The sequence below is a fragment of the Microcebus murinus genome, chromosome 18 (assembly GCF_040939455.1).
Source record: "Microcebus murinus isolate Inina chromosome 18, M.murinus_Inina_mat1.0, whole genome shotgun sequence".
Taxonomy (NCBI): domain Eukaryota; kingdom Metazoa; phylum Chordata; class Mammalia; order Primates; family Cheirogaleidae; genus Microcebus; species Microcebus murinus.
Genome location: NC_134121.1, coordinates 14,888,047 through 14,915,319, shown reverse-complemented (window position 1 = coordinate 14,915,319; position 27,273 = coordinate 14,888,047). Strand labels below are relative to the sequence as shown.

The window sequence follows — 27,273 nt, the reverse complement described above, 5'->3', positions numbered from 1 at the left end:
ACTTATTTTTCATATAGAATTGTTCCTCTTCTATCTAGTAGTTTTAATTACACATGTTTTTTTCTTTTTTTTTGAGACAGAGTCTCACTCTGTTGTCTGGGCTAGTGTGCCGTGGCGTCAGCCTAGCTCACAGCAACCTCCAATTTCTGGGCTCAAGTAATCCTCCTGCCTCAGCCTCCTGAGTAGCTGGGACTATAGGCATGCGCCACCATGCCCGGCTAATTTTTTCTATTTTTGGTAGAGATGGGGGTCTGGCTCTTGCTCAGGCTGGTCTCGAACTCTTGAGCTCAAAGGATCTGCCTACCTTGGCCTCCCAGAGTGCTAGTATTACAGGCGTGACCCACAGCGCCCAGCCTTAATTACACATATTAATTGCAATATCAACTCTTAGAAATACTCAGGAAGTTAAAGTAACTTTGTACTGTTATCAGTCCCCAATTTTATTATGTTAGCACTGCTAAATATAAAAATAAGATATCAAGGTATATAAACCTAACCCTTTGCTCTCGGATGTTGAGTGAGGATAATGTCGAGTGGATAATGAGAAAAAAGCAATCAAGTGCAAAGGGTTAAATTATGTTTATTTTATTTTATTGAGACAGAGTCTTGCTTTGTTGCCCAGGCTAGAGTGAGTGCGGTGACGTCAGCCTAGCTCACACCAACCTCAAACTCCTGGGCTCAAGCAATCCTCCTGCCTCAGCCTCCTCAGTGGCTGGGACTATAGGCACAAGCCACCATGCCCGGCTAATTTTTTGTTTCTATTTTTAGTTGACTAGTTAATTTTTTTTCTATTTTTAGTAGAGATGGGGTCTTGCTCTTGCTCAGGGTGTTCTTCTTTTTTTTCTTTTTTTCTCTTTTTTTTGAGACAGAGTCTCACTTTGTTGCCCAGGCTAGAGTGGGTGCCGTGGCGTCAGCCTAGCTCACAGCAACGTCTCAAACTCTTGGGCTCAAGCGATCCTGCTGCCTCAGCCTCCTGAGTAGCTGGGACTACAGGCATGAGCCACCATGCTTGGCTAATTGTTTCTATGTATATTAGTTGGCCAATTAATTTCTTTATTATTTATAGTAGAGACAGGGCTGGGGGGGGGATCTCGCTCTTGCTCAGGCTGGTTTCAAACTCCTGACCTCGAGCAATCCGCCTGCCTCGGCCTCCCAGAGTGCTAGGATTACAGGCGTGAGCCACCGTGCCTGGCAGATTCATTCAAGTTTTGAAGCATTGGTTGTGCCACGTGCGGTAGGGCATCGTCGTGGAGAAGAATTGGGCCCTTTCTGCTGACCAATGCTGGCTGCAGGCATTACAGTTTTTGGTGTATTTCATCGATTTGCTGAGCATACTTCTTAGATATAATTGTTTCTCTGGGATTCAGAAAGCTGCTGTGGATTGGACAGGCAGCAGACCACCAAACAGTGACCATGACCTTTTTTGGTGTAAGTTTGGCTTTGGGAAGTGCTTCTCTCGGTCCAACCACTGAGCTGGTTGTCACCGATTGTCATATAAAATGCACTCTAGCCTGGGCAACAGAGCAAGACTCCGTCTCAAAAAAAAAAAAAAATCCACTGGCATTTGCTTTTTGTCTAACATCATTTCCATAGTCTAAAATAAATATAAAATAAACAGGAAGTAATAAGTCATTAGCAAAAATCATAAAGCGAGAAATACACATTAAAATGATATATAACATAACCACATTTATTTAAGAATGTATTACAATATCAAATGGCAAATTTCGCCGGGCATGGTGGCTCACACCTGTAATCCTAGCACTCTGGGAGGCCGAGACTGACGGATTGCTCAAGGTCATGAGTTCAAAACCAGCCTGAGCAAGAGTGAGACCCATCTTTACTAAAAATAGAAAGAAATTAATTGGCCAAGTAAAACTATATAGAAAAAATTAGCCGGGCATGGTGGCGCATGCCTGTAGTCCCAGCTACTCGGGAGGCTAAGGCAGAAGGATGGTTTGAGCCCAGACGTTTGAGGTTGCTGTGAGCTAGGCTGATGCCACAGCACTCTAGCCTGGGCAACAGAGTGAGACTGTGTCTCAATAAATAAATAAATAAGGCAAGTTTCAACAATGCCAAAACCACGATTCCTTTTGTACCAATCCAATATCTAGATTCAGTTTGGCCTCTCTGGGTGTGCATTCCTTCTTTCTGGGTGTAGGGCAGGGGGATTTCTGGAATAGGGGTTTTACAGTAAAACAAAGTAGGTCAGATAATAACTTTATGGCCAGCTTTTATGTAGAATAATTTTAGATTTTATGGCTAGCTTTCAGAACAAGGAATTCTGTCTTTTATGACCTGCCTTCGGGAAAAGGGATATTGGTTTCTATGCCTAGCCTCAAGAAGAATTGAAACGAGGAAGGCGGGCAAAGCAAAGTCAGAGAACTTTTGCTTCTGAGGCCTTCATTTTAGGGTAGTTTTCTGAATCCCGTCGACATGAGATCACCTGACTGTAGACAAGAAAAGAACCCTTCACCATCAATCCTTAGCATCTCAAACAATGACACAAAGTGGTAATAAGTTTTTTTACAGGAGGATCAAGATTAAGCTGTTTTAAAAGCAATTGAAATAGGCCAGGCGCAGTGGCTCACGCCTGTAATCCTAGCACTCTGGGAGGCCGAGTCAGGCGGACTGCTCGAGGTCAGGAGTTCGAAACCAGCCTGAGCAAGAGCGAGACCCCCGTCTCTACTATAAATAGAAAGAAATTAATTAATTGGCCAACTAAAGATATATAGAAAAAATTAGCTGGGCATGGTAGCGCATGCCTATAGTTCCAGCTACTCAGGAGGCTGAGGCAGCAGGATTGCTTGAGCCCAGGAGTTTGAGGTTGCTGTGAGCTAGGCTGACGCCACGGCACTCACTCTAGCCTGGGCAACAGAGCAAGACTCTATCTCAAAAAAAAAAAAAAAAGATGACAAGAAAGGAAGGGAAATTACCTTTAACTTTTGAAACTTTTGAATTTCATTATTATGTGTTGCTTATTCAAAATAACAAATGCGTAATGAAATTAAACCATATCATATAGATAATGTCCTATTAAATAGTCATTTTATGCTGATATAGGGTATATTTATGATTATATAGCAGTCATAAACCTTCAGGCACTAAGTCATATTGTACTGAAAGCTATAAAGCCAAAATACTTAGAAAGACACTGGGAAACTTCTGGAAATAAAATTGTAGTTGGAAACTGCAACATACTCACCAGTCTTTGCAAGATAAAATATACAAAAGGACAAAGGTACAGAGAAACTAAATGGTGATAAGGTTGATTGATTAATTACTCTTTCATTCAATAAATATTTATTGAATTCTATGACGTACACCATGCCCTTTTCTGGATACCAGGAAGATATCAGCAGTAAATACATCATCAGTGAATTTCTGTCCTCTTGGAGCTAGTATTTGAGTGATATTCATTTAACTTTTGTATTTCATAAATGGACAACACACCTTTTTTTAGTGCCAATAAAAACATTTATAAATATTGTAAATATTCCTAAGGAAATACCAATTTCCTAAGCTCCTAAGGAAATACCAATTCCCCCAAATATGAAATGGTGCTGGCCTCATTCTCCAACCACAATGATTGCAGAAATTTACAAATGTTTGAGTAACAAAAACTAACCTCCCAAAACAGTCCTAAATAATTCCTTGATCAACAAGGAAATCCAAATTGCAACTAGATGATTATACACAGACAGTAAGAATGTATCATGGCAAAACTTGAAGAATGGGCATAAATAACAATAATTATTGAGTATTTTATAATGACCAAGGCTTGGTGCTAGCAGCTTCTCATACATTGTCTCATATCATCCTCACAATAAACCTAGCACAGCACCCCTGTTGCAAAGGAGGCACTCACTAAATATTTCCTGAATGAGCATGTGTGGCTCAGAGAGACTAAATAATTTGCCTACGACCACACAGCTGAAAAGGGTCAAGCCTGTCAGACTCCTGGTCCTGTGCTTGTTACTATTGTGCTATGTGATCAACACATTTCTTTTTGTTTGTTTTTGTTTTTTCTTGAGACAGAGTCTCACTCTGTTGCCCAGGCTAGATTGCTGTGGCGTCAGCGTAGCTCACAGCAACCTCAAACTCCTGGGCTCAAGCGATCTTCCTGCCTCAGCCTCCCAAGTAGCTGGGCCTACAGGCATGTGCCACCATGCCCGGTTAATTTTTTCTATATACTTTTAGTTGTCCAGCTAATTTCTTTCTATTTTTAGTAGAGATGGGGTCTCGCTCTTACTCAGTCTGGTCTTGAACTCCTGACCTTGAGCAATCCTCCTGCGTTGGCCTCCCAGAGGCTAGGATTACAGGCGTGAGCCATTGTGCCCGGCCTCAACATGGTTGTTGAAATATGCAGAGGGGAAGAGCTAATGACATTAGCTTGCTTTAAGCAAAACCAGTTTTCTGAGGCTTTTTGCTTGCTTGCTGCTTGTGTCTTTCTCTCTTCCCTCTTTTCTCCTTTTCTTTCTTTCCTACAACAAAGATTTATAGAGTACTTACTTTATACCATATATTGTTCAACATGCTGGGGATTTGGTTGGAAGAGGTAGACAGTAAGTAAACCAATATATGAATTAAATGGATAGACTAGCAGATATTGAGGGCAATTTTAGTTAGTGAGGTCAGGGAAGGTCTGTCTGAGGCTGTGAGGTTCAGGAAAGAAGTGAGATTTGGGGCCGGGCGCTGTGGCTCACGCCTGTAATCCTAGCTCTTGGGAGGCCGAGGCGGGCGGATTGCTCAAGGTCAGGAGTTCAAAACCAGCCTGAGCAAGAGCGAGACCCCGTCTCTACTATAAATAGAAAGAAATTAATTGGCCAACTGATATATACATAAAAAATTAGCCGGGCATGGTGGCGCATGCCTGTAGTCCCAGCTACTCGGGAGGCTGAGGCAGAAGGATCACTCAAGCCCAGGAGTTTGAGGTTGCTGTGAGCCAGGCTGACGCCATGGCACTCACTCTAGCCTGGGCAACAAAGTGAGACTCTGTCTCAAAAAAAAAAAAAAAAAAAAAAAAAAGAAGTGAGATTTGGGAGGAGGAATGTTCCAGCAAAGGTGACAGCAAGTGCGAAGGCCCTGAGGGAGTGAGTTTGGCCTTTGCAGGCACAGCCAAGAATGGCCACGTGGCTGGAGCATGGCGAGTAGGAGGAGAGGAGCTGAGGAGGTGACATAGGGCCCCAACTCTCAACATGGTGAGAGTTTGAGTGCTGTCATGGGTGTCACGGGGAAGCCACTGGAAAGTTTGGAGCAGAGACTGACATAATCTGATTTAGGCTTTCCAGTTGCCCTTTGTTATGAAGAAAATGGCTGCCAGGAGGGCAGTGAGGACGTTATCACGGTAGTGCAGGTGAGGGGCAGTGGTGGCCAGGACCAGCGTGGGGAAGGTAGCGGTGGCGAAGAGGGGTCAGGCTTGGGATTGAGTTTGAGGTGGACGTGCTGGGACCTGACAAGGGGTGCATATGTGGAATGAGGGAAAGAGAGGAGCCATGGCTGAATGGTAAAATTTGGAGCCAGCCATGGCATGGGTCATGCCATTTACCAACATGAGGGATCACAGGGAAGACAGGTGTGTCGGGCGGGGTGAGAAGATGAATGGAGTCAGAACAAAGAGGGTAGAGGGTAGACAAATGGGCATGGTGGGAAGAAAACTAGGAGAGTGTGATGTCCTGGAGGCCAAGACAGGGTTTCAAGGAGGGAGTGACAACTCCGTTAAATGCTGCTAAGAGGGTGAGTGCTGACCATTGGACTTGGCAAGGCTATCAACGAGGGTGCTTTCATTGGAGTGGCTGGGAAGTGAAAGGAGCAAAAAGGATGGCCTGATATGTGAGGAAGGCATTCAACACAAGACACAAAATAGAAAAAAGGAATTTGCAGGGAATAGACATGGTGGGAAAATTAAGAAGTTTTCTTCTGGTTGACTCTCTTTCCTCTTTAAGTGAAGAATTAAGGCGGGGCACGGTGGCTCACACCTATAATCCCAGCTGTGGGAAGATTGATTAAAGCCAGGTATACGAGACTAGCTGGGCAACATAGCCAGACCCTGTCTCTTCAATCAATCAATCAATCAATCAATCAGTAAGCAAAATTAGCCGGGCATGGTGGTGTGTAGCTGTAGTCCCAGCTACTCAGGAGGCTGAGGCAGGAGGATTGCTGAGCCCAGGCGTTCGAGACCCCGGTGAGCTATGATCAAGCTACTTCATTCCACCCTGGGTGACAGAGTGAGACCCTGTCTCAAAAAAAAATTTTTTTTTAAAAAAAGAATTATGATCACGAGTTGAGGACTGAGGGCTGGTAGTGTTACCATTGGAGGAGAGACATCATTTCAGAGAACAGGAGAGAGAATTGAGTAGGGAAACAGAGTTGGATTGGCGGGCAGTGCTGAGAGCCTATGTGTGATTTGTGATTATAAATTTAAAGTGAGCTCAGTCAGCACAGTTGTTTATCCCCAGCCACATAGCTTAGGGAGAGTCTCATCGTCGGTGGAGCTAGGTTTAATCAAGTTTGCAGTTTGGCAAGCAAGTAAGATGCAGAGAGAAGGACAAGGGAGTTAAAAGTGTGTGCAAAGGAAGGATTATAGAAATGGGCAAATTGGATCTAAATTGGGTGAGATGAGATGGAAAGATGTGAAGCGACGGACAGTGGAAATGGGGAACGGTCCGCAGACTAAAGAGCTCAAAGTGTTGAAGGATTGTTGGTGTGAAGGTACCAGAGAAGGGGCTGTAAAAATGAGTGGTTATGGGATCCTTGTAAGCAGGAGTTTGGAAAGGGTGCAGTTGGTAATGACAGGGCCTAGGGCTTGACCATGGAAGAAAGTGGCCGAGGTGGGGTGGAGCAAACACTTGTACAAGAGTGCAGAGGACAAGGAATGGAGAGGTGGGGGTGTTGGATGGATTGTCTAGGACCTAGGTGGATGTCTTAGTCCACACAAATAAAGACACGAGTAATGGTGGAGAAGTAAATGGAAGCCAAATGCTTAAGCCTTTGATGAAGTTGGTGGTTGTTGGAAAATGATTGCAACAAGGAGGGGCAATTGCAACAAGGAGTGGTACCTTCTGTTGACATGTGCTTCAAAGAAGCTTTCATTCTGGAGAGAGGAGTAAGTTCTTGGAAAAAACAAGAAACACACCTGCCTCCCCTCCAGGTATGTGGAGTGTGGGAGAAAAAGAAACAACTGCTTCCTAACAGGGTTGCAAGAAAACAATGTCTTTCTTTGGGTGCGAGCCAGGTTTCTATGAGGGCAAGAAAGCAAAGAGAAAACTGAAAGAAGAGGTTGATGATTTGGGGATTTTGTTGATGACATAAGTTTCAGAGGGTCCAGTGAAAGTATCTGGGGCAGGGTGGGGAGGAGGTGGGAAACTGAACCCAAGTGGGGATGAACAGAAGCATTTGAGGATAAGCCAAGGTAATAATGAGTACCCTGGCAAGTGTGGACTTCTGGTGTGCCTACAATAACAGTGATGTAAGGCGTGATATTCTTTTTGCAAAAGGTGAGAAATTAGTTTTAGTCGCAGTCTCTGTCTTGGGATTGGTCTCTCATTTTTGCAATAATAATAATAACAAAACAACATATGACTTATATTGAATACCATGTTGAGAACTTTCCTAAGCATTTACACTTATGAATTGCCTTTGTCCTCACCACAGTCCCATGGATTAGGTGCTGTAACTATCCCTGTCTTACAGGTGAGGAGATAGACACAGAGATGTTGGGTAACTTGCCCAAGATCCCGAAGCCAGTAAGTGGAGGAGTCTTAATTTGAATTTCGGTGGGGAGTAGTGATTTTGCCTGAAGCTCTTGGAGCTCTGTGGGTGTCCCGTAAATCCCTCCATCTATTTCATGGAAAACTTGAGAGCAGTGTTTCTGACTCTGCTTGGCCAGTCATCAGCGTCTGGCATAAGAGAGACTGGCTTCTAAGTAGGAAGGAATCCCATAATAAGACCTTATTATCTGTCCTGGGAAATTGCTTCAATTTCCAGGGGTATGATGGAGAGGTTAAAAGCACATATTCTGGAGCCAGATTGCCTGGGTTTGTTCTCAGGCTCCCCTGCCTGACCTTGGTTAAGTTACTTATCCTCCATATGCCTCAGTGTTCTCATCTGTAAAATGGGGGATAATAACACCTGACTTACCGGTTTGTTGTGTTGTATGAGGACTAAATCAATATATGTAATGTTCTTAGAATATAGTCTGGTCCAGAGTAAGCACTACTTATATTTTCCATGCTAGGTCAGTATTGGATCTCAGAAGAGTTTCTCCAGTGTCTAATTCTGAATCTGCCCACGAGCACCCAGCTAGTAACTAGCAGAGTCCAGGTTCCAAACAGTTTCGTTTAAATCCATATTCATAGCCCACCTGTCAGCAACTGATTGAATATCTAGACAGAACTCAGCAAGGAGACAGAAGAACTCAACATCGTCATCAGCAAACAGGGTGTAATCGATACTTACAGATCACTCCACCCAAGGACAAGAGAATACACATTCTTTTCGAGTACTCGTGGAACAAATGCCAGGATAGACCATAAATCCTGGGCCATAAAACCAACCTCAGTAAACTTAAAAAAACCGAAATCATACAATGTTCTCTGACCACAACGGACTCAAACTAGAAGTAAATAACAGAAAGATGACAGGAAAATCTGCAAACACTTGGCAACTAAACAAAACCCATGGCCAGGGCCAGTGTGGTGGCTCACACCTGTAATCCCAGCACTTTGGGAGGCCAAGGCAAAAGGATCACTTGAGCCCAGGAGTTGGAGACCAGCCCGGGCAACATAACAGGACTCCGTCTTTACCAAAACCAAAACAAAACCAAATTAGCCGGGCATGGTGGCGCATGCCTGTAGTCCCAGCTACTCGGGAGGCTGAGGCAGTAGGATCGCTGAGCCCAGGAGATTGAGGTTGCTGTGAGCCAGGCTGACGCCACGGCACTCACTCTAGCCTGGGCAACAAAGTGAGACTCTGTCTCAAAAAAAAAAAAAAAAAAAAAGAATGATGTTTGGGGTCCACTAAATTGACTTCATCACCCACAAAAAAATCTCAAAACTTGCATTTTGAAAATCTTGCTTTAGACTAGATTTAGCAAACTTTTCCTGTAAAGGGGCTGTTAGTCAATATTTTAGACTTTGCAGACCATAGGGTTTCTGTTGTAAGTACAGTACTCAAAAACTGCCATTTGTATCCTGAAAGTTGCCACAGACAATACATAAAGAAATGGTGGTGGCTCTGTTTCAATATAAATTTATAGGCACTGCAATTGTTTGGTGTTTTTTTTTCTTTTTTTGAGAGAAGCTCTCCCTCTGTCACCCAGGCTGGAGTGCAGTGGTGAGATCATAGCTCACTGTAGCCTCCAGCTCTTGGGTTCAAGCGATCCTCCTGCCTCAGCCTCCCAAGTAGCTGGGACTACTGGCATGTGCCATCATGTCTGGCTAATTTTGTTTTTTAATTATTTTTTTTAAGAGGTTGGGTCTGGCTATGTTGCCCAGGCTGGTTTCAAACTCCTGGTCTCAAGTGAGCCTCCTGCCTTGGCTTCCCAAAGTGCTAGGATTATAGGAGTGAGCCACTTTGCCTGGCTGAACACTGCAATTTGAATTTCAGATAATTTTCTCATCATGAAATCTTACTCTTCTTTCGATTTCTTAGCTTGAAGGCCATGCAAAAACAGACGGTGGGCTGGATTTGGCTGGAGGTGACAATTTACTGACCCTTGCCATGAACTGTCAGCTTTATGGAGGCAGTGACCATTATCTGTTTTTTTTTTACTCATTGCATCTCTATGATCCAACACAAAGCCTGTGTGCATTCTATCAATAGTTGGTAACTAAATAATTAAAGAGTGATTTTTATTTATTTTTTTTGTTTTGTTTTGTTTTTGGGCACCACATTCTTGGGATAAAGAGTGATTTTTACATTAAACATTTTAATTACAAAAGTACTGTGTTCATGGAAGAAAAATGAGCAGTACAGCAAAACAAAACAAATAAACAAATCCTTAGTAATCCTACCAGTTGGAGACAACCATATCCTTTTTTTTTTTTTTTTTTTGAGACAGAGTCTCACTTTGTTGTCTAGGCTAGAGTGAGTGCCGTGGCGTCAGCCTAGCTCACAGCAACCTCAATCTCCTGGGCTCAAGCAATCCTCCTGCCTCAGCCTTCAGAGTAGCTGAGACTACAGGCATGTGCCACCATGCCCAGCTAATTTTTTGTATATATAATTTTAGTTGGTCAATTAATTTCTTTCTATTTTTAGTAGAGATGGGGTCTCACTCTTGCTCGGGCTGGTTTCCAACTCCTGACCTCGAGAGATCCGCCCGCCTTGGCCTCCCAGAGTGCTAGGATTACAGGCGTGAGCCGCCGCGCCCGGCCAACCATATCCTTTTATACTTTTATGTAGTAGATGGCAAGAATGTAGGGAAAGGTTATTTTCTGGCGAAGGGAGAGGTAAAAATTTCCATTTCCCTCAATCCACCAGAGACCTAGGCTACCCCTTTATGGCTGTAGGGAGTAAAGCAGAGAGTAAAGATGAGGAGGGAGGATGGAAAGGATGGGGGTAGAGCAGTCTGATAAGCAGTTAATGAGCACCTACTGTGTGCCAGGTCAGGCCACACCCTAAGGGATAGACGTAGCACCCCTTCTTTCTGGGTTTACAGTTGAAAGGGTCCACAGGAAATTATAAGTGTGATAAAGGTCACCAAAGGAGACATATAAGGTGCTATGAGGGCTTAACAGGGGAGAGGGGTGTCCAACCTCATCTGGGAGTCAGGAAATGCCTCCTTCCCTAAGAAAGTGACACATAGGCTGAGACCTAAGGCTGAGTAGGAAGTAGGTGAGCAAGAAAACAGGAAATCCCATTTACAGCGTAGGGAATGGTGGGAAGTAGCATATGAGATAAGCCTGCAGAGAGATTGACAGGGGCCACATGGAAAGAGCCTTGTCATCTGGATCTCATTACCAGTTTATAGAAGCTAAATGAGTAAATTTAAAAATACCCTGAGAGGCCGGGCGTGGTGGCTCATGCCTGTAATCTTAGCACTCTGAGAGGCTCAGGCGCAAGGATCACTTGAAGGTGGGAGTTCAAGACCAGCTTGACAAGAGAGAGACCCTGTCTCTACTAAAAATAGAAAAATTAGCTGGGAGTGATGGTGCATGCCTGTAGGCCCAGCGCCTCAGGAGGCTGAGGCAGGAGGATCGCTTGAGCCCAGGAGATTAGGTTGCTGTGAGCTAGGCTGATGCCATGGCAGTCAGAAAAAAATAAAAAATATAAATAAATAAATAAATAAAAACACCCTGAAAGAGTGATCAGCCAGCTACAGAATAAGGGACAGTCTACAGGAATAATAATTCAGCTCCTTATGGAATCAGTGGCATGAAAATAAAAAATAAATAAAAGTGAGGGAGGTCTGTTATAAAATAAAAGGGACTTAAGAGACATGTGAACCAAAATAATGTGCAGATCTTATTTACACATTGTTCCTTGATTGGAACAAACCAACTGTAAAAGGCATGTCTGAGATAACCTAAGAAATTGGAATATAAACTTGGCATTATAGGATATTAAGGAATGATTGATTGTTAACTTCATTGGGTGTGATGATGGCACAGCGGTTACATTTTGCAAAAAAAGCCCTTATTAGTTATGGATGCATATAAATGAGATGTCTGGGGTGTACTTTAAAATATTCTGGAAACAACCTAGAGATGGAAATAATAAAATGAACAAAATGTTGATAACTGTTGAGGCTGGGTGATGGGTATATAGAGATTAATTATGCTAAGTCTCTGGGCTTTTGTATATTTGGAGATTTAAATAATAAAATGTTTATAGTGAAAGGGAATGACAGAGAGAGATACTTTATAAACTATACTAAGGACTCTGAACTTGAGTTTTAACTTTTTGTCCTGAAATAATTTTAGATTTATAGATGAGATGCAAAGATAGAGTGTTCTCATATACTGTTCACCACCTTCCTCTAAATTACATCTTCATAACCATGGCATGTTTATCCAAACTAAGAAATCAGCATTGATACAATACTATTAGCTAAACTATAGACTATTTAGATTTCTCCAGTTTTTCCACTGATGTCCTTTCTCTGTTCCCAGATCCAATCCTGGATACTATGTCATATTTAGTTGTCACGTCTCCTTAGTTTCTCCTAATCTGTCACAGCTTCTTGGTCTTTCCTTCCCTTTCATGACTGTGGCACTTTCGAAGAATACTGTCACATATTTTGCAGACTGTTCTACAGTTTGGATCTGTCTGATGTTTTGTCATGATTAGACTGCAGTTGTGGATTTTGGGGAAGAATATCATAGAGGTGATTGTGTTCTTCTCATCACACCATGTGGGGGCACATAATGTCAACAGGGCTTACTACTTATTATTAACTGTGACCCCTTGGTTTAGGTGGTGTCTGCCAGGTTTCTCCACTATTTTCCCCATTCTATACTGTGTGACTCTGAAGTCATCCAGTCCACACTCTAGAGGATTTTAAGAGCTGGGGGAAGTTACTGAAGGGATTTAAGCAAGGGAGAAGTGAGTTTGGATGTCTGTTTTAGGAGGAATACTCTGGGCTGCAAGGTGGAGATGAGATATGGTGGAGTTTGCCACAGGATCGGACACGCATGGACAGATTTGAGCAATTGTAGGAGACCAACTCAGCGGGAGTCTGAGGTAACGGAAAAAGGTGGAGCTGGGTGGGTAGGCCCTTTCACAGGATCCAAACCGCGGGGTCTGTGTGCCTCCTAGGTCCCCTGCCTTCCTAGTGAGAAGACACTCTGCTTCTTGGTATTTCCTTGCCTTAGGGCGGGTCCCTCAGGGTTACTGGGGCTGGAAAATGATTTACCGACCTAGAAATTAGGAGAGGTCTGGGATTACCAAGGAGGGTCAGAATCCCTGACTCTGAGACGCAGAAGGGACCTGTGTCAGAGGGAGTGAACGGGCTGGGGGGTTCGTTCTCTCTAAATCCTCTGTCTCCTCAGTTTATTGCCCCAATTAGGAGCGAGTAACGAAAGGGCCGGTGACTCGGTGGTTTCAAACAAGTAACTTTATTTACCTTTTCATGTTCCGCCAACCAGTCCTCCCCCTCGGCCCGGCGTGTTTCCGTGTTTTCCTATCGGAGGCGATTGGGGAGGGGCGGACGGCCGCACCCGCCGCGCTCATCGCCGCCGGCGGGCCCCCCGCGCGGGTTTCTTTTCCCCCCGGCGCCTCCGGGTGGGCGCGGGAGGGGCGGCGGGAGTCGGGGCGGGGGGCGCGGGCCCGGGCGCCTGGCGGGCCCCGCTCCCCTGCGGAGGCTTGTAGACCAGGTGGAAGATGAAGGCGTTGCAGTACCTGGGGGTGGGAGAGGGGGGCGCAGGCGGTCAGGAGGTGGGTCTGGATTTAGGGCTCGGCCCGCTGGAGGGTAGCTGGGTCTTTTTCTGGGGTGGGGCGAGGAGGTGGGGTGACTGTGAGCCGGACCTAAAGCGGGGTGCGTGGGCGCTTGTCCTGGGCAGCCACCGGGGTGGCGAGACGTGGGGGCAGTTAAGGGTCAGGAAGGGATCAGGGAGCGTCGCGGGCCCTTACCAGGGCATGCAGTTGTCGGCCGCTCTGAGGCGAAATGGGGAGCGGAAGGGGTTGGGCTGGGGAGGGCTGGTGCCCCCGCCGGTGGCCACCGCCATGGTCTGGTCGTCCATGACACAGCCGTACTCGCTGCTCTCGGTGAAGAAGGCCGGCACCCGGAGGGACTGCGGGGGGCGGCGCCTCAGAGACGGCTCCGAGCCGCTCCCCCCACCTGGCCCATCTCGAGCGACCAGGGGGCACACAGTGGGGGAAGCCGAGGCCCCAGGACAGGCTGGGCTGGAGGAGAGGCGCGGGGCGGCAGGGCGGGGCAGGAGGACCTCGGGCACTCCCTGGGTCTGTGCAGCTGACGATGGGCAAGAGGAGCCCCGAGACTTTCAGGAAAGGGGTCTGGGGAGGGTTTGGGCGGGGAGGCGAGAGAAGTCCCCTCTTGCTCCCCATTCCCCACCTGCAACCGGGGCAGAGAGCTCAGCCAAGTGTCCTTGAGACCAAAGCCAGAGTTAAATCCTGGGGACAGAGAGCAGGGAGAAGCTGGCTCCCACTGTCTGCTCCTCTCCTACCTCCCCTACCCCTGAGCCCTAGGCTCTTACCAATAACCAGGTCAGGCTTGGGCCCCTGGAGCAGGTGGTAGGGCCTTGCTGACACCTTGATCTGCAGGTCCCTGCGGCCCCCCTTCTCCTTAGTCCCAGAGTTGAGCCGTGCTGATACCCCGGAACCAGGACGGACAGACACCTCAGGGCCATCCTGAGGGGCCAAGGAGTGGGGGAGCCACTGGAAGTCAGAGCCCTGCAGGATGCACCAGGCAAGATGGAAGGGGGAAAGCAGACAGGCTGGGACAGGCCATGAGAGCACTAGAGGGACCAGGGCTGGAGAGCAGGGCCCCCCTCTGCCCTCACCCTCTGCAGGGTAAAATGCTGCTGGTCGCTCTCGGGGGGCAGGCCATCACCCACAAACTGCAGCTCCAGGGCCACGTGGGGGAGCAGGACCAAGAGCTCCTGAAGGACAGAGAGGAGGACAGATCTGGGTCCTACCTTGTCGTCTACCCCCACACCCACATGCCCAACCCTCGGGCCTGGGGAGACTTACCCAAAACACCATGACAAGGTCAAACTCCTTCCCAGCCTCTACCACGTGTATTTTCAGTGACTGTTTGTTCTGGATGTTGAGCTCAGGGACTGGGTGATAAGCCAGTTCTTTAAGGATGTTGTCCTCCCTACCTCCCTCTCTTGCGCTCCCCCCAACCTTCCCCACCCCAGCCCTCCCCACCCCGGGCCCAGCTCTCCTTACAGGACAGGGGCACCAGGTGGGTGATGACATAGTACACCGTCAGCGGGTAGGTGAGAAGCACAGCCATGGGGGAGTCCAAGCTGAGGCCCCGCCATGTGTAGTAGTCCTGCCATGAGCCTAGGGGGGTGGCGTGGGTTACTGGAGGACCTGGCCCTGGGCCTGGACCCCAAGCCCCTCTAGTCCATTAACCCTTGTTTTCTCAGCCACTCAGGCTTCTGACTCTCCAGTCCTTGTCCCTCCCCCTAGCTCCCCACAGGCCCCTTCTGGCTCACCAAAGATGCCTCTGGGTGGATCTGGGGGCACAGGAGGCATCAGGGCAGGCCCGTCCCCCTGGAGAAGCTGGTAGGGATCTCCTGAGAGGACGAAAGGAAGCAGAGGGGCCTGGGCTCAGGGAGACCCCACCTGACCCATCTCCCTCGTCCTTCCAAAGGAGCTGTATTTCCTGAGAGGGCCCGGGGCTGCAGGAGGAGGAATGGGGGTTTGCCTAGGGATGGGGCTTCTGGGTGGGGTTGGCAGGGGTGACTCCTTTGAGGGCTGGGAAAGGCCTGAAACGGCCCTGGTGGTATGGGTGGGGGTTTGGCGTGTATGTGGAGGGGTTATCTGGGAGCCAGACAACTTTTCCTCCACAGTCCTCCCCTCAAGGGGCCATGCCTGAAGAGATCCCCCACACACCACTGAGAAGAAGGCTGAGGGATGGCATGTTGCCTCGGGGGTGCCCGGGGGTGCCGGGGCCTGGAATCAGCATGCTGAGCTGGGTCCAGTAGCCACGAGTGAGGCCCCGAGAGGCCAGGAAGGCCTCCTTGTTAAAGGTTTCACTGGTCACCTCTGGAGAAGGAAAAGGGGAGGAATTGAGGGCCTAGTGGCTGGGACCCCAGACTTGAGCTCTCCTCAGCCTCCCCTGAGTCTGGTTCTAGTCAGGGAGGGAACCTTGTCTCTGAGTGCGTACAATGCACCACATAATCCTTGTAACAGTTCCATGGGTCTTACATTTGTTAGAATCCCTCTTTTACAGATGAGGAAACTGAGGCTCCAAGAAGTAAAGTGATTTGTTTAAGGTCTCACTGCCAGTTAGTGGTGGAGCTGGGAAGCAAGCCTTTGAGTCCCTAATCCCCAATCTGCTAAACTCGCTCAAGGTCCCAGTCACTCAGTCCTCTGCTTCAGAGACCCTCTCTCCAGCCCCCAACATGGAGTCCCCAGCCCTTATTCCAGGGATCTAGTCTCCAGTTTCAGGCATACAGCCTTCAACCCCAGTAACCTGTTCCCAGGCACCCAGGTCCCAGTCCCAAAGATCTGGTCCCAGTTTCCCCCAACCATTCTAGCCTCCTTATGGTACCTGCAGTGTAGGTAAAAGGCAAGGAAGCTAGTTCCCCTGCTCGCTCCATGAAGGCCGCAAGCCTTGGGCACCAAAATCGGTGGCTCACATCATCTGGGCATCGCCGCCAGTCAGCCCGGAGACAAGCCTCTCCACAGTACAAGACAGCACTACACTGGGGACTGGGGACACAAGGCACCTAGTGTTAATCTAACCTCCCAAGTAGCTAGGACTACAGGTGTGAGTAGCCTCGACACCAAGTAGCTAGGACTACAGGTGTGAGTCACCATGCCTGGCTAATTTTTAAAAATTTTTCGAAGAAATGAAGTCTCACTATGTTGCTCAGGCAGGTCTCAAACTCCTGGGCTCAAGCAATCCTCCTACATCAGCCACCCAAAGAGCTGGGATTATAGGTGCCCAGCCCGTAAATAGCTTGTTTGTTTTTCCCTCTCTATCTTAGCTCCTTGCCCCTCATTTTGTCTGTCTGCTAGGCCCCCCCCACCAGCCTACTTTTTTTCTGTTTGCTTGTCTGTTGGGGTCTTCCTCTCCCTCCAGCTTCGCAGGCTGCTCACCAGGGTGTCAGCTTCACTTCAAAGCTGTGCCTGTGACAAACATGGCACGTTCGAGCCCGAAGGGAAGCAAAGGTGAAGCCTGGTCGGGGACCCCATGTCCGCATTGGGGTCTTGGCTAACTTCACGCCCAGCCTTGGTACTCGGTTCTCCAGCTCTCTGAATAGGAGTGGAGATGGCATCAGGCTGGGGGGCTCAGTAGTAATCCAGGTTCCCAGACTCCCCCACCCTCAGATTCCACATTTCTGTACCGATGCAGCTGGGCGTCTCCCACAGTAAGCTGTCGGGGCTTTCGGGGATCCCCAGAGCCCATGGGGCAGGCCATGCTGTGGCAGAGGAGAGCATAGGCCCGAGAAGCCAAGTTCTCAGTCCCTGAGCCCCTGGTGACAGTCCCTTGGGCTCCATCCATTAGCAGATCAATGCCCAAGATGGTGCCATGCTCATCTGTCACCAGTAAGAGGCAGGACAGGTGCAGGGGTGCAGCCTCTGAGGAAAGAGGGAAAAGTTGGGGTGGGAAGACAGCAGGAGACAAATATGGTCACAGTGAGGGGTTCCAAACTCACATGCCTAACAGGGGCTAGGCTAGGCAAGTAACTTCAGCGAGTACAGGGGACTAGGCAGAGAGGGCATGCTCCATCCCAAGGGGACAGCTGCTGCCTATGACCAGAATGCGCTGCCATGCAGAAATATAGGCCCCCTGTCACAACTTTAGATTCTTCTTTTTCTTTTTTTATATTTATATATTTTTTGAGACAGAGTCTCACTCTGTTGTCCAGGCTAGACTGAGTGCCGTGGCGTCAGCCTAGCTCACAGCAACCTCAAACTCCTGGGCTCAAGCAATCCTCCTGCCTCAGCCTCCAGAATGGCTGGGACTACAGGCATGCGCCACCGTGCCTGGCCAGAACTTTAGATTTTTCTTGAGAATGTGTAAATGCAGATTTTTGAATTATTTTTCTTTCAATGTTTAAATGTTGACTCAAAAAAACAAAAAACATTGAGGGTCAATGAAAACACCTTTTCTGGGCAGATTGGCCTGAAGGCCACCACCCAGAACTCCCCCTGGGTTCTGAGTGGCCTGGGAGGGCTTTGGAAGGGGAGTATGGCTGGGCAGGGGTAGGGCAGCGGCAGCCCTGGGTTCTTACCACTTCTCTGTCCCTTCCTCTTCTCAGGTCCCGTGTCATCCTCCACCCTGTCCTCTCGGCAGCCATCCTCACCACCTCCTGCCTCCTGCTCAGCCTCCTCTGCCTCCCCTGGAGGGTTTGCTTCCAGGGGGGGCTCCTTGATGGTAGGGGCTGGCTCCCCACCCTCCTCGGGTTCTACCTTCTCTGTGCCTGCACCCTTCTTCTCTCCATTCTCTTCTTCTTCATCTTCAGCCTCCTCCTCCCCTTCCTCCCCATCCTCTAGGCTGATGAAGCTGATGTAGGGGCTCAGGTCTCGCAGGTGGAGTGGAGGCTCATCTCCCAGGAGCCGGGCAGCCCCCAGGCCTGGTCCAGGGCCTGGCTCTGCCCCTTGCCCCAGGCTGATGCCCACATTACGGTTGGGCAAGACATGCAGTACCCAAAGGGCAGGGTCCTGGGGCAGCCTTCTGATCTGGGCCTCCAGCTGTCGCCAGTGGCCCTCAAGGCTGGCCCCTGCAGCTCCGCGCTCTGCCACAAACTTTCGGAACCAGCCAAAGAGGAGGGCAGCGAAATCAAGAAACTCATCTCGGTATCCAGACACAAACTCCATGTCTTCAGGGGCACAGGGCCTGGGCCCAGACTGAGCAGAGGAAGAGATATATTGTTAGGGACAGGGTAGTGGTGAGAGTTTGGGGGTGGGGCACAAAATTGGGGAGAGGGGGTTTGAGGGTCACTTGGGGTGGGATCTATAGATGAGTGTTCAGAGCTGAGAATATAGTTTTCAGGGCTGAGGATGGGAGTTCAGGTATGAAAAAGGGGCGGCTGGACCTGAAAGTGTGCGATTAGGGTTGCAGATGAGTATTCAGGGATGAGACGGTATTTGGGGTTTAAAATTTGAGGACTGAAACCCTCAAAAGTAGGGTTTAAATTAAGAATAGAGATGAGGGAGGGCTAATCCTATCGGGAAGGGTTTGGTGAGGAGGGAAGAATTTTGGATCCGCCTGTTGGGTATGGGTAGAAGAGCCAGGGCATCCCTGGGCTTGGAGTAGTTTGGCCGGGAGCCCCGGCGCCCCACTCCTCCGGTACCTGCAGCCGCCACCACTTTTCGAAGGTAAATACCTCGGGGGCTTGGGGGGTGATTCGGTCGTGACGTCAGGGCTGCCCGAGCCCACGGCCAGCTCCTCCGCGGTCACGCCCCCATGGCCTGGGGCGTCCACTGGTGGAGCGAGTCTGGGGCAGGCGTGGCGACTCTCCCTCGGCCATGTGACTGAAGCCAGGGAAGCGAAAGCATCTTGGAGGGGCGAGGCTGTCTAGCCGCTCACTCATACCGGCGACCTGGGCGGGTGGAGGGCACTGGCACTCCTGAGCCGAACCGAATCCGCCCGTGGGGCCCATGGCCCGCCTGCCCCTTCCTCGCCCCGCGTCGCCCGGCAGCCTGGGTTTTCTTTCGGTTTCTTCGAACCTTCCTGGCTGCCCCTTGGACTGAGGGCCGGGCCGGGCGCGGGGGCGCTGGGCCGGGGAGCTCCGCCTCCGGGGTTTCCCCGCGGTGGGCGGCTGGCGGGGCGCGGGCCCGGCCGTACCGACCGCGCACGGTCCGTTCTCCGCGCCGCGAGTGCAGGCAGGACCGCGCCGCCGCCTCGCGCCCCTTCGACGCCCGGGACTGGAGCGGGCGGCCGCCGTCTCCTCCAGAATCTCTGGCGGGCGCGGGGAGAAGCCAAAGCCACGGAGAGCACTCTGGAGCCCATCCGGGAGGCAGACAGGTCGAGGCAGCTCCATTCCCCCAAACTCCGCAAGTCCCGAGATGAGTCGAGGCTGGGGATTCTGGTTCTGCGCGGTCGGACTCCTGCTAGCGCTACAGATTCCGCCAGGTGAGGTGGGGGTGGGTGGGTGAGGGCGCCGCTGGAGGCCGAGACCCCGGAGTCCCCGGGCCAAGGGGATGAGTGGGGCGAGGAGACACTAGGGCTACGGAGTTAAGTGCCGAGCCAGGCGCTGCCAGGGTCTCCTGGGCAGCTGAGACAAGAAGGCCAGCCGCCTGAGGTTGGGGACAGGCTGGGGGACAGACACCTGGGCCCAGGTGGGATTACGGACGTTTTGGGAGTGTGATGTGTGGGTTGAGCCTGACAGACTCTGGGGCCTAGGGGAGAGGCTGCAATGGGGCAGGGGATTGGAGGCTAAGTAACAGCAGCGGGGAGGGGAGGCCCTTGGCTGGGGAACCTCTGCTGACCACCTCTATCCCGTGCAGGTGATGGCAATGAGGGCAGCGTCACTGGAAGTTGTCACTGTGATAGAACATTTTCTTCTGACTCCCCACCAAAGGTTAAATACAGGAATCATCTCCGAAAACAACTGAAAACCTACCACCGTTGTCCTCGATATATCAGGTAGTCTCACCTGTACCTGGGAGGGCAGCTCCTATGCAGTCCCTCCCTGCCAGGTGCCTCCAGGACCCTCTCTAATCAAACCCAAACTCCTTTCAGGAGGACCTTACCCCCCTGCCCCCCTTTTGGGTTCTGTTTGCTCCAGTTTTCACATCTTAAAACACCTTAATTTCTTTGGTCCAAATATCTGGGGATTCCCAGTTCCAGCAGAAATAGCTTTTTCTTCCCGACTTCACATCTTTGGAATGAGGAAACTCCTGGGCAAGGGAAGGAGCCACAGCTGAGACCAGGTTCTTTTTTCCTGTTCTTTGAGACAAAGAGTCTCACTGTGTTGCCCAGACTAAAGTGCCATGGCGTCAGCCTAGCTCACAGCAACCTCAAACTCCTGGACTCAGCAATCCTCCTGCCTCAGCCCCCTGAGTAGCTGGGACTACAGGCATGTGCCACTATGCCCGGCTAATATTTCCTATATATTTTTAGTTGTTCAGCTAATTTCTTTCTATTTTTAGTAGAGATGGGGTCTTGCTCTTGCTCAGGCTGATCTTGAACTCCTGAGCTCAAAGCATCCACCCACCTCGGCCTCGGCCTCCCAGAGTGCTAGGATTACAGGCGTGAGCCACCAAGCCCCGCCTGAGACCAGGTTCTTTTTGTTGTGCAGGTTCCACCTACCTTTCGGGAGTGTGTGTGGGGGCAAGAAAGACCAGTGGGTTGAAGAATTGATGAGCTGCTTTGATCACAAAGGTAAGAGCTTCACCCACCTCTTCAGGCTTTGCCTCCAGGGCTCAGTGGCCTCCACTTCACAATTTTCTTTGCCTCAGCCCTTTCCCCATTGATGTTACACATTCCTACAATGATCTGGCCAAAGTATTTTCATTTCAGACTCTGTTGGCCAAAGGTCATTCACCACTACCTTCATGATTTTTGCCAATCATTCTACCACATGTGCTATTATTATTATTATTATTATTATTTTTGAGACAGAGTCTCACTTTGTTGCCCAGGTTAGAGTGAGTGCCATGGCATCAGCCTGGCTCACAGCCACCTCAAACTCCTGGGCTCAAGCAATCCTACTGCCTCAGCCTCCCAAGTAGCTGGGACTATAGGCATGTGCCACCATGCCCGGCTAATTTTTCTATATATATTAGTTGGCCAATTAATTTCTTTCTATTTATAGTAGAGATGGGGTCTCGCCCTTGCTCAGGATGGTTTTGATCTCCCAACCTTGAGCAATCCACCCGCCTCTGCCTCCCAGAGTGTATTTTTTTTTTTGAGACAGTCTCACTCTGTTGCTCGGGCTAGAGTGCCATTGCGTCAACCTAGCTCACAGCAACCTCAAACTCCTGGGCTCAAGCAATCCTTCTGCCTCAGCCTCCCGAGTAGCTGGGACTACAGGCATGCGCCACCATGCCCGGCTAATTTTTTCTATATATTTTTAGTTGTCCAATTAATTTCTTTCTATTTTTAGTAGAGACTGGGTTTTGCCCTTGCTCAGGCTGGTTTTGAACTCCTGACCTTGAGTGATCCGCCCACCTCGGCCTCCCAGAGATGTGCTATTATTTACTTAATATTTTTTCTTGAAATCAAGGCATTACTTTTGTTTTCTAATATTTTATTATGAAAATTTAGATATAAACAAGTTAAACGAATTATACAGTGAACATCCACATGCCCACTACCTAGATTCTACACTATTTGATATATATTTTTATATAATATTTACATAATAAAACAAAGATATTTTATAGTTTACAATATTGACTTTATAGCATTTTACTATATTTGCTTTAATTCACATCCATCTGTCTATCCCTTTATCCATTATGAATCACCTTATTTTTTGATGCATTTCAAAGTAGGTTACAGGCATCATTGTACTTCATCCCAAAACATTTCAGCATGTATATATCTAGTAGGGGTCAATCTCTTAGTGTTCTTTTTCTTCTTTTGAGGTAAAATTTACATACAATGAAATGAATAAACCCTAAGTGTACACAAACCAGTTTTGAAAAACTTAAATAGCAACTTGTCCTAAGCAATAACATCTGTGAAGTCAAAAGTTTGATGTGCTGGTTGTATTTTTCTCTTAAAATATACAACCATTCAAAGTGTTCTTCCATGCCCTAGCTACAGCTGTCTTGTGTAGCAGCGGTGGTGCCCATACTGCCCTTCAGACTGCTGAGACCTATGTTATTTCATTTAATCCTCCCAGCTACCCTGGCTCTTGGTACTAAAATTATCCTCATTTTATAACTGAAAGATATGAGTCACAGAGAGGATAGAAACACTGGCAAGGTCACACGGCTACTTTGTAGCACAGCCAGGGGTGCAACCGTGGGCTCTCCTGACTTCTCAGTTCAGACCACTGGTCCCAGTGGTTGCATCTTGTGGTTTAATCACTTCCTTGTCCCCTACTGTTCCCCTTTGTTGCTGCCTTCCTCTCCTCACCTTCAGCTGTCCTGTTGATGTTCTCCCTGCCGCAGTGCTCTTTCCTCTGTCAGAGCTCAGAACCCCAAAATATGGCACCTTAGTAATTAAGAAAACTGCAGAAGCAAGAAGCTCACTCCAAGCTTCCCCTGTCTTTCTGTGTGAGAGCTAACCACAAAGGAATTCTCTGGAAGTTAGTCATAACACCCTCATTCCAGAAATGTCCTGCCCTATACTGGAGGCCAAGAAGACTCTAAAACAAACAGGCCTTGCTGTTCCCCCCTTTTGGTCCAATCACACTTTTATGCAACTATTCTTTCTTCATTGAACCTAAGTATAAAAATAGTTTTCCCTGGGTATTTGGGTCTTCATTTCTGAAGGCTGCCATTTCATGTGGCACTTTGATTAAATTTGTTGTGCTTTTCTCTTGTTAATGTTTTTTTGTTATGGGGTGTCAGCCATGACTCTTATGATGGGTGGGGAAAAGATACTACTTTTTCTCCCCTACTCCCCTATCTGCCTCTTCACCTTGTCCCCGATAGCCCTGATTCCTCACTTTTTTTCTTTCCAGAATGTGGACATGCTTACTCGGAGACTCTGGCCCGCCAGAAACATTTACCTCCTCCCAGCACCCATATTTCTGAGCCCTCAGAGGGGGCACCTTCAGACATGCGCACCCCTGCTCAGACGCTCATGCCATCCACTCTGCAGTGTACCCAGCACCCCACCCTTCCACCAGGATCACTGTCCTTGGACGAAGAGCTCCCTCATCCCAATGAAACCACCACTCCCACTGTGGGCCACAGTCTTGGAGTTGGGCATAAGGCTGGGGAGAACCAGAAGCACCTGGAAGAGAATGCTGGTCCTGAAGCTAGGATATCAGCCTTAGTAGCAGTGCCATGCCTCCTGGGCTTCATCTTTATCCTCACTGGAATCCTCGCGTGTGTGCTGTGCAAGAGGAGGAGGCAGTCCTCTCCAGGTAAACTGACCCTCTGAACCCTACCCCCCGCAGGGACTCATAGCTTCCTTGGGAGGATCTTGCCCCTAGTAGCTCAGGTGGCTGGAAACCAGGCCCAGGCACAGAAATATGAAGGTTGCCTGTACCATGGACCACAGGCTGGGAGGGCAGAGTCAGCCAGAGTCCATAGAGTAGAGAGGGAGGGGAGCCACCATGGGCCCAGGGACCAGTGTGCTTGGAACAATAAGATGGCTATTCCATGAGGGTCAGGGTATGAAGATTAAAAAAAAAAAAGATGCAGGCTAGACACTAAGCTAGTGGGAAATGAAGCTGTGGAGGAAGGTGAAGGCCATTCATTCAATTCATAAATCTTTACTAAGCACCTACTGTGTACCAGATCATAGGGTTAATGTCTTAGAGTCTGACTCTCTAGTTCAAGCTATCAATCCCACCACTGCCTTGACCTCAGAGTTCATCTCTCAATTTCTTTATCCTTTTCAGATTTGCAATTTCATTACACAATTGTGGCACCAGATTCCAACGCCTGAGTCAAGAACAGGAGCTTGTGATGGTAGAGACTGTGATTTATTTTTGTAAAAAGTCCTTATGGTTAACCTCTGGCACGAGTAGATGCTCAATACGTATCTCTTAATATTTAGTAAACGACTAACTAGCTGCTGCTCTCTCTTAGAACTCTCATTTTTTAAAAAACTGCTGTATTACAAAATATTCCTTTTATATTGTGTAATGATTGCTTGAACAATTCTCTACGTGTATTTTTTAACTACTAAAATTTATTTTTGTAATGACTGACTCTTCTTTCTGTGGACATTGGCCTCAGACCCTTTATGATTCCAGGCTTCAGTTTTACTAATGGATTCCTCTTGTCCCAAGTTTCTTTTCACACAACATTAGTTGTTCCTCCCCAACCCCAGCCCTCTCCTACTTCCTCCCTGAACCCCACAACGAAAGCCTGGGCTTTCCCAGCCTCCCTCCTTAGTAGCTTCTGTGTTGCTGCCGCCATATACACTGGTTTTACTTCCTGAATCACTTCGTCAGTCATATACCTCAAATGAGAATCTGTTCTTGTTTTTATTATTTTTTATTATTAAAACCCTTACTTCCTATTCCTGTCTCTTCCAATGAAGAAGAATGTATCTTTACTGGGCCAAGTCATCGGGAAGCCCTGGGGCAGGGGCATGAAGTGTATGAAGAAATGGGTTGAGTGTCTGAATCTCCACCTCCTGTCTGGGCCTCTTGCTTATGGAGTGCAGAGGAGGGGCACCCTGCTGCAGAGGCCAGGGAACAGCTGTGGGCAGGCTTGGGCTTTAGTTTCTCCATTCCCACCTTTTGTCCCTTTGTCCTAGCATTCTCTTGATCAGCAGAGCATGTACCTGTCAGCCTGTGGTCCCCATCCTACAGGTTTCCAGGATCTGTCCCACAGTGCAGGTGATGGTTTCCCTCCAAGCTCTTCATCCACCGCCTTGGCCTAGTTTTCTAGCATCTGCTCACAGGTTCGGGCCACATCACTGAGCTTGAGGCGGGCATAGTCCACTCGCTTCAGAGCCATCTGACAGTCCTTCCTTGAAGAGTAGCTGGAGCCCTCATGGGGCTGCCCTGTGGCCACCTACAGGACAGTTAGAGTGATCAATGGAGCATGGGCTCTTTTACCCATACCCTGGCCTGGCATCAAGTCTCTTGTTTCATTTCTTCCCTGAGTTTGAATCTGTTATGCCACCTGGTAGCTGGGTGACATGGGGTGAATCATTTAACTTCTGTTAACCTCATCTTTAAAGTGAGGTGGCAATAACTACTTTCTAGAGTTGTTGCAGGATAAGATAATGTACAGCGTCTTGCACACTGTAAAAATTCGTAATTGTTGGTAGCCCTTGTTACGACTTCAGAATTCAATCCTGTCCCTTTTCTCAGAATGTAAACATCTGCGGCCTCATGCACTTGATGTCAGGCCAAGTTTCCCTGGACAAAGTCCTGTGGCTTTAGCATTACACACCCTCCTCCAGGCACTTCCCTATCTGGCAGCTTATGTAATGCTACCCCTCCTCCACGAGGTAGGCAGGGACGCCTTTAATGTCTTCCTTTTTTTTTTTTTTTTTTTTGGAGACAGCGTCTCACTTTGTTGCCCCGGCTAGAGTGCCGTGGCATCAGCCTAGCTCACAGCAACCTCAAACTCCTGGGCTCAAGCAATCCTGCTGCCTCAGCCTCCCGAGTAGCTGGGACTACAGGCATGCGCCACTATGCCTGGCTAATTTTTTCTATTTTTAGTTGTCCAGCTAATTTCTTTCTATTTTAGTAGAGACGGGGGTCTCGCTCTTGCTCAGGCTGGTCTCGAACTCCTGAGCTCAAACAATCCTCCCGTCTCGGCCAACAGGCGTTAGCCACCGCGCCGGGCTTAATTATTTCCTTTTAAAGGAAGAAACCGGTCCTGGAAGGCCGCCCAACACACTCACCTGGGTGAGGTAGCGGATCTGGGCCGACAGCTCCGCCTCGACGTGCTGCACTGAAGCGGTGAAGGCCGCCGCCTGCCGGTCCAGGAGCCGCTCATTGGTTTTTTCCTTGGACAATTCTAGGATGACAGTACCTGCCATGGCCAAGAGAGGGCGCAGTTGCCAGGCAACTGCCAGCACAGCCCCGCCCCAAGGCCTGCCCCTCACCCGCACCGCTAGTACAGCCCGCCCCAAGGCCTGCCCCTCACATCCCGCACCGCCAGTACGGCCCCGCACCGCCAGCATAGCCCCGCCCTAAGGCCTGCCCCTCATACTCCGCACCGCCAGTACAGCCCCGCACCGTCAGTATAGCCCCGCCCTAAGGCCTGCCCCTCACAGCCCGCAACGTCGCCGCGCATGCTCTTAGGATCCCTCCCAATCCTGCTCCAAGTCTCCGATTCTCGCATGTGCGCGCAACTCGGCCTCGCTATCTCACTGCGGACCTGCATTCTGAAGGATGGCGCCAATTTCCCTTTCAATGTCTTCCAGGGCGCGTAGTCGCTCGTTCGCCAGGCTGTATGTAGCCATCATGCGTCTGAGAATCTTCCACGGGATTTCCCCCTGGAAACGCGAGGATTGGTCCCGGAAGTATCCCTGGGTTTGCGCCTGCGCAGAGGACGCTGTCTAGCGCACACTACAATTCCCAGGATGCTTAGCGCAGCCGCACGCTTCTCGGTCCACCTGGTGAACTACAGCTCCCAGGGAGTCCTGCGCGTGGCCGGATCTGCGCCTACACCGGGCGAGGGTGGGGTACCTGTGGTAAGAGGCGATATGGAAATATCCCGAAGCCTAAAGCCGTTCACGCCTGTCATCCGTCAGTATACTGTCTTGTGGCCTATGTTTAATTCTACGAGAATTTGTTAAGTGTCTGCTGGGTGCTAGGTGACCAGAGTGGGAGTTTTGGGGGCATTCCTTCAGACTGAATAGCCCTGGGCCCTTTGTTCACTCCACCCAAGGAATGCTTGACTTGGTGAGTGTTACGTTAGTCTTCCTAGCGCTTCCCTCTGACCATGAGCCCAGCTGGAACACAGACTACTGATATATTCTCAGATGCTGGCTCCTTCCAGCCCATTTCTCTTTCCCTTTCTGATTACCTTTTATGTGCTGGGCTCCGGGGAATACGAAGATGAATGAGATGGACTCTCACGTGATAATGGAGT

At 49.1% G+C, this 27,273-nt stretch overlaps 3 protein-coding genes across 5 annotated transcripts; 1 reads left to right on the top strand and 2 right to left on the bottom strand.

Annotated features, from left to right (window-relative positions):
• Positions 1-13,039: 13,039 nt before the first annotated feature.
• Positions 13,040-18,525, bottom strand: ZMYND15 (zinc finger MYND-type containing 15). 2 transcript variants are annotated; one of them, XM_075994188.1, is made up of 13 exons: positions 17,874-18,525; positions 16,983-17,217; positions 16,735-16,890; positions 16,184-16,344; positions 15,523-15,675; positions 15,123-15,203; positions 14,851-14,967; positions 14,650-14,738; positions 14,460-14,558; positions 14,154-14,307; positions 14,012-14,094; positions 13,570-13,730; positions 13,040-13,338 (listed from the first exon to the last, which is right to left on the bottom strand). In XM_075994188.1, exons 1-13 carry the CDS (start codon positions 18,457-18,459, stop codon positions 13,167-13,169), a joined length of 2,247 nt encoding a protein of 748 aa, XP_075850303.1. In that variant the 5' UTR covers positions 18,460-18,525; the 3' UTR covers positions 13,040-13,166. The 2 variants fall into 2 exon arrangements, with proteins under 2 accessions (XP_075850303.1, XP_012634883.1); XM_012779429.3 differs by having other exon boundaries at positions 14,012-14,070.
• Positions 18,526-19,110: 585 nt separating this feature from the next.
• Positions 19,111-24,415, top strand: CXCL16 (C-X-C motif chemokine ligand 16). The gene is made up of 5 exons (XM_012779431.3): positions 19,111-19,717; positions 20,092-20,230; positions 20,886-20,968; positions 23,223-23,630; positions 24,111-24,415. The coding sequence occupies exons 1-5, from the start codon at positions 19,651-19,653 to the stop codon at positions 24,155-24,157; spliced, it is 744 nt and encodes a 247-aa protein (XP_012634885.1). The 5' UTR covers positions 19,111-19,650; the 3' UTR covers positions 24,158-24,415.
• On the bottom strand, positions 24,264-26,700 carry MED11 (mediator complex subunit 11). Of its 2 annotated transcripts, none has more exons than XM_012779433.3 (3): positions 26,557-26,700; positions 26,078-26,208; positions 24,264-25,236 (listed from the first exon to the last, which is right to left on the bottom strand). In XM_012779433.3, exons 1-3 carry the CDS (start codon positions 26,642-26,644, stop codon positions 25,099-25,101), a joined length of 357 nt encoding a protein of 118 aa, XP_012634887.1. In that variant the 5' UTR covers positions 26,645-26,700; the 3' UTR covers positions 24,264-25,098. The 2 variants fall into 2 exon arrangements, with proteins under 2 accessions (XP_012634887.1, XP_075850302.1); XM_075994187.1 differs by lacking the exon at positions 26,557-26,700 and adding an exon at positions 26,332-26,382.
• Between the last annotated feature and the right edge of the window lie 573 nt (positions 26,701-27,273).

What these genes read in the sequence shown, in the direction of transcription:
- ZMYND15 (XM_075994188.1), bottom strand. Translation starts at nt 18,459, where the DNA reads ATGGAGTTTGTGTCTGGATACCGAGATGAGTTTCTTGATTTCGCTGCC. An exon ending in ACCTTGTCATGGTGTTTTGG is followed by an intron (nt 14,559 to 14,649) that starts GTAAGTCTCCCC and finishes TCTGTCCTTCAG; the next exon opens with GAGCTCTTGGTCCTGCTCCC. An exon ending in CAAGCCTGACCTGGTTATTG is followed by an intron (nt 14,095 to 14,153) that starts GTAAGAGCCTAG and finishes AGTGGGAGCCAG; the next exon opens with CTTCTCCCTGCTCTCTGTCC.
- CXCL16 (XM_012779431.3), top strand. Translation starts at nt 19,651, where the DNA reads ATGAGTCGAGGCTGGGGATTCTGGTTCTGCGCGGTCGGACTCCTGCTA. An exon ending in GAGCTGCTTTGATCACAAAG is followed by an intron (nt 20,969 to 23,222) that starts GTAAGAGCTTCA and finishes TTTTCTTTCCAG; the next exon opens with AATGTGGACATGCTTACTCG. An exon ending in GAGGAGGCAGTCCTCTCCAG is followed by an intron (nt 23,631 to 24,110) that starts GTAAACTGACCC and finishes TATCCTTTTCAG; the next exon opens with ATTTGCAATTTCATTACACA.
- MED11 (XM_012779433.3), bottom strand. Translation starts at nt 26,644, where the DNA reads ATGATGGCTACATACAGCCTGGCGAACGAGCGACTACGCGCCCTGGAA. An exon ending in CGCCATCCTTCAGAATGCAG is followed by an intron (nt 26,209 to 26,556) that starts GTCCGCAGTGAG and finishes TGGCCATGGCAG; the next exon opens with GTACTGTCATCCTAGAATTG. An exon ending in AGATCCGCTACCTCACCCAG is followed by an intron (nt 25,237 to 26,077) that starts GTGAGTGTGTTG and finishes ACTGTCCTGTAG; the next exon opens with GTGGCCACAGGGCAGCCCCA.